The 8,841-nt window shown below is 45.9% G+C and overlaps 1 protein-coding gene across 1 annotated transcript in view; it reads right to left on the reverse strand.

Moving 5' to 3' along the window:
- ITGA4 (integrin subunit alpha 4) overlaps window positions 1-7,878 on the reverse strand; it is a 911,072-nt gene extending 903,194 nt beyond the window's left edge. The window contains exons 1-2 of the mRNA XM_069616079.1: window positions 7,482-7,878; window positions 7,080-7,201 (exon numbers count right to left, since the gene is read on the reverse strand). Coding sequence (XP_069472180.1) covers window positions 7,080-7,201; window positions 7,482-7,657 — 298 coding nt within the window. The 5' untranslated portion in view covers window positions 7,658-7,878. The remainder of the gene's footprint in view (window positions 1-7,079; window positions 7,202-7,481) is intronic.
- Between the last annotated feature and the right edge of the window lie 963 nt (window positions 7,879-8,841).

Here is an 8,841-nt window from a genome sequence, read left to right on the forward strand (position 1 = left end):
GCTATTTAAGCTGGGATCACCAGTGCTCCACCTTAGAGGGGAAAACGCCGTGTACAGAACCCTGCACCCGAAGCCCCGAGGTATGCGCCCGCCATACGCGGCATTCAGGTGTTGCGGCGGTCGATTGATATAGTGCTTACACTACTTTAAGGCACGTTCACAGCAATCAGGAGGAGTAGGTGTTGGTTGGGTTACAGGAGAAAGGGGAGGAAGAGAAGCGGGGAGGAAGAGAAGCGGGGGGGGGGGTTGTCGTGAGCAGAGCATTCACATTAGTCCATGTCAGGCGTGAGTAAGTCATCCAGTTCTGATTTTATCCTTTTTGCCTTCTGGAACCTATAGTTTTGCTTTTCCCATTATGAATGCAGGATTAGAAATCCCTCAGTATACACAAAGAAAACAGTACTAGCATGGAACAACTTGCGAGGTCGACATTATAATGAAAGAGAGAGAGAACGAGAAAGAGCGAGAGAGCTAAAGAGTGAGAGAGTGATTGAAAGTAAAATAGATAAGGATGAAAAGTAAAAGATAAAGGCTGAGGGAAAGAAAGATTGATGGAGGGGATGAGGAGAGAAAGAAAGAAAGAAAGAAAGAAAGAAAGAAAGAAAGAAAGAAAGAAAGAAAGAAAGAAAGAAAGAAAGAAAGAAAGAAAGAAAGAAAGACGTTAAGGACATATTTAGGGAAAGAATTAAAGGGTACAAGAAACAAAATTCACAAAAAGACATTCCATAAACTTACAGAATAAACATGGGAAAAAGAGGGTGAATCAAAGTATGACATAAATGGTAAGAAGCAAAAAAAGGGAACAAAAGAAAGAATGAGGAAATGAAAAATGTGTGTAGAGAGAAATATTTCATAAAAGATAACTAGAAGGGGTAACGGATGAGAGTGAAAGAGAGGCCAGGGGACAAAGGGCAAGGGCAGACAGAGGGGCAAGAAGGAAAGGATCAGAGAGAACTGTGGTAGAATGGAAGATACAGCAAGAGAGCGCAATATCAAGAGAGGGAGAGCAGGAATAAAAGGAGTCATGCACAGTAAAGTGCATAAGGTGGCAAGCCGGCACAAAAGCTGGAGATCCCTACGGGGTCTGCCAGCTTTATGCATCCCGTAGGTATCCATTGGAAATGCTGCCAAACCCTTCGGTTTAATTGTAATCATGAACACTGCTTACCATGCATGTGCAAATGACAGAAATTTGGTGGCGGGGAGCCATTTTCATGTATGTCAACAAGTTATGGCTCTCCGCCGCGTAATTACTGATTTGACAAAAATGAGCTCCTACCTTTTTTACCCTCAGCGCCGTACTCATAATGAGGCACCAACAAATGTAAGATGCGTTTGTAATAATCCAGAAAAAACATATGATCCGAGCAGATCGACTGAAGAGAAAGGAGGTGCATGTATCGAAGCTGGTAACATGGGTTGCGCTTTGTTGATGAACAGTTATTTGATTCATCAAATTATTTGCTTGTGAAACAGGGATTTGCGTGCCATCCTGCCCGCAAATCCCCATTCATCAAACAGGGATTTGCGCGCAGAATGGCATGCAAATCCCTGTTTTGCTTGCAAATAATTCCATGAATCAGGGCCTAAGTGTTCTATTTTCAATTGGTGGAGAGCAGAAAGTGTGATTGTGGCTCAGGGACAGAAATCCAGACGCTGGGGAAGAGAGGAAAGCATGGGATTACTGGGCTTGTGAAGAGGAAAGGCACAAGGTTTGCAGGGCCCAACCCTGGGAGTGCACCGTGTCTGCTGGGGGCATTGTAGTCACTGTGAGCGCCCCAAATCTGTTCCTACATGAGAGGAGAGGAGTCGATGCTCCGGGGTGGAGATGTGTGCAAGCAGAGAGGTGAAAAGTAATGCCATGCTGAGAGCCACTTCTGCAGAGCAATGCCCCAAACTGACCCCCTGGTGGTAACCTCCTCCCATGTGGCCAGGGGACGGTAGCCGCTACCTGATCCTGACCCTGGGGACAGCTATATGATGGAGGATCACATGGGAGAAGACAACTACCGTGGATATGTCATGGATTGTATTGGCTGAGGGGCGGTATCCCCCATTTGCCCATTAGGAAGACCCCCTAATACCGAATACCCTAATGACCTATTGCCATGCATATGTTCCCCCCTTTAGGGGAGATGAAGAGACTTTTTCCCATCGCGCTTTGCGCCAAACTCCCATTTATGACCTGAAGAATAAAAGCTCCAAGAAAACCTTTTTCCATTTTAATTCCCCTTCATATAGAACTGATCTTTCATGTGGAATCATTGAGAGAGATTCTCCAAATATTATGAATCAAGTGACATCAATGGACTCCAACTCCCACAACCACCTAACTACTGAGATGAGGGGGATGAAGGAATTGATGCAGGGCAGCAGGAGCCTCAAGCTCAAAGGAGCGTGCTAGTTGCTTAGTGAAAGCACCTTGGTGCAGGACATTTTAAAATGGCAACCAAACTCATAGAAACATTTCAGGAGAAGACACTGCATCTCCCGCAGAGGCGTGTGTACACAGGAGGCACGAGCCGGTGTGGCAGAGCAGAAGAGCTTGCCCACAGAGAAGGAGAGTAACGTTGCGTGAGCAGGACGTGCCATGGAAACACCGGGAACCGCAAGAGGATTCCTGGGCACTCGGCAGCTCGAAGAAGCAGCATTATCCTTACTGGGACCTGAAGAAAAGTAAGTGTTCAGGAGCAGAGCCATGAGAGAAGGCGTAGAGACGTCAGAGCAGCCCATAAGGGGAAGCAAGTGGCAGAGCTACGCTGCGTAAGAGCGAAAGTAAATGAAGATGCTACACAGAGCTGGTGAGTCAGCCCAAGCAAAATGGGGACCGCAGGTGGTTTCGGCGACTGCGCCAATGACAATTAGAACGTTATGAAGCTGCAAAGACAGAAACAATAAGATTTATTGCGAGTCAAAAGGGCAGAATGCAAACTCAAACCCCAATAACATATGAGTACATTGAATACAGATGTGGGGAAAACATAAACAATCATTGAGACAAATAGATATACCGAACCAAGAAAGATACATGCAGTTTTGGATATAAGGAGGAACAGTGATAAAAGAGAATCACAGCAGGGAAGTATACAAGGCAGTTGGTATTACAAGACAAGTCCTGGCAGGAGAGTACACCAGGCAGTTTGTGAGTGCATAAGAAGTCCTGGCAGGGGAGTATACCAGTCAGTTGGAAGTGCATAAAGAGTCTTCGCAGGGGAGTATAGCAGCCAAATTGCAAACCGACAAGAAGTGTCAAGAATGGACAGTGTTTGTTGAACAAAGAAGGATCTTGTGTTAAAGAAGGACTTAGAAGGCTAAAGAGTTTTGTTTTTTCCAAACAGGATTTTTGTGGGCCAAGGAGGCTCACAAAGAACTGTTAGAAAAAGAGACATTGCCACCACATTGAATAATCCAGGGGAAGGGAATCACCCTCTGGAACCAAGGTCTTTTGATCTTGGAGTACATTTACAATGGAGCTATTCCATTTTTATTTACGAACACTTTTTGAGAATATCAGGTCCAAGACATTTCCCTTCTCACTTTATTATTTTGTTTGTAGTTTGAGGATTAGGATAGAATGTTCGGACACAGGGAGAGCTTGTTTTCTGACATCCTGACGCAGACAGATCCTTTGTTTTTTGGTTTTTAGGTAGGGAACTCCTCTTTAGAGCATGGTCAGAGAGGCATTTCCCCAACCCAATTAAGTTAATAAAAGTCTTTAACCAAAAACATGGCAACTTTCATTTCTGACCGCTCACACTATTGCGCTGAATTTCATTACATGTGTGTTATTCTGAGAGTATCTTTTTGTCATTATGTGCTCATGCTGCAGGCATGTACTGCAGTGCCTGTTGTCTCAGGTTGTTGTGTGTGCTAAATTGTTTTACATGCCGGTTACTGTGAGTGTATTATTCCGAGTCTGTGGCATGAGTGCTAAGATGTGGCCAGATGAGTTGCTTGCCAAATGTAATCAACTTTTATGGACAAGGTGAAAAGTTACAGAGGGAAAGTACCAAGTATTCTGAGTGCATCGGCCCAAGTATATTAGTGTCTAGATGTGTCCAGAGCACTTGCTTTCCAAATTGGACCAGACCAAGAGTCACAGTGGAAAGCCTTTTAATTTTTGCGTCATTAATTTCGAGTGTGTTTTTTCTGGGTGTATTATTCTAAGTGTATTGTTAGTGGTCATGGGATGGGGTTGTATGCAGTGAGCGTTATCTATGGCTGCTTAGCTAACTTGTATTACCTGGTGTTATTCCAAGCATATTATTCTGAGCGGATTGTTGGCGTGGGCTGGAACCTGCATGAACTGTACGCGATGTCGCGTATGATTTTCACAACATTCTAACTGCTGGTGTACAAATATATTCACTTTTTTGTTCTTAAGAAGTGAGTTTGACTGATCCAATGTTCAAAATATTAGTGGAATTCACAAGTAAATTTAAGCACTGGAGGTGTGTAAAAAAACTCAAGAATTGGTGCAATTTTGAGATATACTTTACAGTGTGGTGTTTCTGTCAGTCTCTTGAAAACCCATTGCAAAAAACAAGTTTTTTTAACTTTCTTTTCCACATAAAAACGTTTATGAAACTTTGGCAAACGAGTAAGGATTTGTTGCATGTCAAATTTGGTAAACCTCTTTAAATAAAAAAGGAAGTTACAGCAGAAAGTTATTTCATTTTCCTATGAAAAAAAAGACATGTAATTGTAGAGTTTCGACTGTGACTAATATATGTATTTATGGTGATGGGTGTAAGGGACCTTGATGAGGATGGGCACGAGCGATCTGATGAGGGACAGTGGAGGACTATAAAATAAATGTGGGAGGCAATAAGGAGCTGTACCAGAGATGCTTGAGAAAGGGGAAAAGAGGGACTGTGATGTAGATGCAGGAAAAATGCAGGCTGTGTCAGGGATGCGGGAAGCAGGGACCAATGGGGCACTGTGATGAGGACGAGGGAGGCTATGGGTAATTAGGGACTGTGCTGTGGAAGAGGAAGACAGGGGGCGATGGAGGACTATGACGTTGAAGAGTGAAGTAGGGCTAATTGTGCACTCTGATGTGTTAGAGGGAATCATGGATAATGGGGACTGGGACATGGAAGAAGGAGGCTGGGTTCATGGGTTACTGGTGCGAGGAATAATGAGGTGGGGTAATGGGGGGACTGGGACGAGTAAGAGTGAGACACGTTAATAGGGAACTAGTGTGAGGAATAGTGAGGTGGAAGAATTGGGGAGTGGGACAGGCAAGAGTGAGGGCAGGGTTATGGGGATTGAGATGATAAAGTAGGGTGGAGCTATGGAATGACTGGGACGAGAAAGAGCGAGGTGGTAAATTGTGCATTCAGGGTATTGCGATTCAGAATCTTTACAAACTGCATCCAATCCTGTTCACTTCCATTCCAGATGATAAATAAATCATCCATGAACCTAAGCTATGAACCTAAACCGCAGCACTACTGTGTCAGTGTAGTATGGATTCTCATTCAACCACAGGCTGAATTCCTCACACAAACCCAGGGTTAAATTTGCATAGGACAGACAAAAGCAGCCCCCATAGCGGTACCTCTAAGTTGTCATGTTACTGGGATTTATACTGCACACCTCTGCCATTTGCATGGTCTCCCAGTGCTGTGATGGATCTGAAGAGGAGTTAGTATGATTAGTGGGAAGAAGGGACAATGCAAGACAGCTTTGCTGTTGTGTTGATGTGTGCAGGATTCAGAGTTCTGCAGACAGGTCTCCTGCATGGTGAGTTTAAAATGCTTGAAAGAACACCCTTCTCCCTGCAATTCGAAAGCAGAATTAGCCATTTTAGCCAGGTCACACACAGCATAGGGCCACCCAATAGTATACCTTTGCTGGTGTTTGCTCAACATGCTCCAGGCCTCAGCCATAAGGATTCAGACTACATTGCACTGATGCTCCCTAGTGAGTGTGACACATGTATGCAGTTGTCTGAATTACTGAGAGCTGGATCTCATGGGATGAAACATTTTGCATATAAAATAGCACTGCCCTAGAGACTAGGACATTTTCCTGGAACATTGAGCTAATGTTCATACTTGGTGGCTAATGTGGCTAATTGTGAGATATATATATTGGACTCACCATCTTAGCAGGGCCCGTCTACCCCGGGTAACTGCAGAGAGCGCGCAACTCGTGGCCAGGTGTTGGAGAGAACCCAACGAGTTCAGGAATAAGGGAACCGAAACCTTGATACCTCGACAGGCAAGTATTACGGCCATGCATCTGAAGACACTATCTTTCAACCAGGGCCAATCAATGGCTCTCCTTTCTGAGATATAAACACAAAGTGCTCCTCGGAAACGAGCTTCTATTTTGCAATCAAATGGTATTATTGGATACTGTATAATGTCCCTCCATGCCTGTGAACTTCTAGCATTTGTTTGATACATAGCTCTCCCCTGTGCCCCAGCGCGACAGATTTTAGCTGGATGTGCACAGCATATTTCGGTTACCCACGGACTGTAAATAATGTTTCTACCCAGTCATTCATGTCCAGTGGGTGTAAAAATGGTGCTCGAATCGGGGGATGTCTCGCTCTCTTGGTCTGTTGCATCCCCGGGTAACATAACAGAGGGGGGGGGGGCGCGAGAGAGAGAGGGGGAGCAAGAGAGAGCACGCAGGCGACAAATGACCAAAATACAACAGAGTGCCATGTCACAGCCTCCAGGTGGCCCATGTCACGTGTATCAGCTCCATACAGTCCCCGCTTTTCAGACACACATATGTTGCATTCTGGGACTTGAAGTTTAGATTACACATTGAAAATGCGTGCTAACAAATCTGAGAATGCAAATAGGGGATATCTTAAAGCCAGGCGTGGGTGAAGGTGTTTTTTTTTCTTCTTTTTTTCCAGTCTTTTATAGTCCTGGCTTTACAGTGCGAAAGGACTCCAAGGCCCGACATGCAAAGAAAAATACACCAAAGGCCGTGCACCTCCCCAATGGAATGGGGCATGTTGACATGCATAGCTATGTAGCCTTTACCCTATAAAATAGATTAGGTTTTTCATGCCATCCTTGTAAACGTTTTTTGTGGGCAATGCCCGAACTCACCCAGCTGCAACTGTTCACAGGTCCCATTGGGGTTCTTCCCAATCCTGCACTTCAGAATAGCCCCGGGGTTCGCCACCGACTGGTTCGCAATCCAGTTCGATCTGGGAGCTCCGGCCACAAGCCTGGGAAACAGAAGCGGGTCATTAAAATCGGCAAACTTCCCAGGAAGCAAGAGCCTATTCACGCTTTCCTGCTTCTGAAGCCAGCCTTAAACTCTGAACAGGAAAGCGCTGCTCGCTGTAGCCCCGCTGGCTGTCTTGTTGCTTGTGCACAATTGATGAATTTCAAACCACAGCGCAAAAGCACGAGTTTCAATGGATTTCGTTCATCTTCCTAGTGTTCTATCGTTCAATAATGGAACCCTTCAAGGCAGGCTCTTTGGGTGACTGGGTGCTGACTTACCAAGTTTCGTCCGCATAGCTGTGCAGCAGCACGGAGTACCCGAAGAGCGTGCCATTCAGTCCCCTGAACACGCGTGGCTCCGTCACATCGATGTTGTAAGCGCTGCCGTTCCCGAGCAGGCAGCCCAGGAGCAGCGCGCTGCAGATGTGCGCCCTTCTCAGCATTGCCGCGCGCATCTGCCGGGTCCTGATGGGCTAATCAGAGGCGGCGGTTTGGACGCTGACTGGAAACGAGAGGAAGGTACAGCGGCTCCCACGAGGCTCGTGCTGTTGTCTCGAGGGGTGCGCCTGGCAATGAACCTACAGAAGGATTGACGGGGTCCGCTCCTGATGTACAATCAGGCGCCTCTGCATGCAGGGGTGAACCTCGGCGGGGGAGGAGTTTACCCCGCTCAGCCCGCGAGCTCACCCTCACCCTGCCGTGATTGGCCGTTTCCTGAACTCAGCCCAAATTTCCAAACCGCGCCCTCGTCTCAAAGCAGTCTCTTCCTTTACTGTCAGCTTCAAACAGGCCCGCTCTGCACACCCCACAAAACTGCTCACATCCTCCCTTCAAGTATTTGCGAAGAAAAGAAAGAACAAAAAATCTGCGCCACAGAAAAGTGAGAGGAAGTTACACACGTGGCGACATAAAACACGGTTGGCCACACACCTATAGCTTAAGAATGCACTAACATGTTTTAAAATTAACAGAACTGAAACACTGCTGGTGGGACTAACTGTCCAGACATATAGAGCCAGTAGGTGTGTCAGAAAGAACTCACCTAGATTTCTAAAGTGTGCAACACCATTTTGCGAAAGTGTGACCAGGTCATCCAAGTCCTGGCTGCATGTTCTGCATCCTAATACTGTTAGTTTTACCTTTCAAATTATTGAAGGACTGCACGTCCCAGAATGTGAAGAACAGAACACACGAATTGGTTACCCACTCATTGCTGACAAGAGACAAAGTTTGACACCTTATGCAAACTCGCTTTCATGATCATACTCCTTTACACCTCCCGCTCCCTTACTTTATGCCCCAAACCCACCCAAGCTCACACTCAAACACCCATTAGAGGCGCAGACGTACACATCCACAGAAGATCCTACCCCCCTTCCTGCCCTGTACTGGAGACATGATACCGTGCCCTAACACCAGCTATTGTACCAATACCACAGCAAGTATTTGGAAGACGGTATCCATTAAGACAACCATATCGATTGTACCCCCGAGCTGATGGTGGAGCTTCCTGAAGGAATATGAGAAAGAGCCAAGAACATGGACTGATGACGTCATAAGAAAGTGCGCACCAGGTCCTGAAATACTGAATGAAGATGATGAATCCTAGAGGGGAAATGACGAAGTAAAGAATCAAGTG

Source organism: Ambystoma mexicanum, chromosome 9 (assembly GCF_040938575.1).
Source record: "Ambystoma mexicanum isolate Mex_15411 chromosome 9, UKY_AmexF1_1, whole genome shotgun sequence".
Taxonomy (NCBI): Eukaryota; Metazoa; Chordata; class Amphibia; order Caudata; family Ambystomatidae; genus Ambystoma; species Ambystoma mexicanum.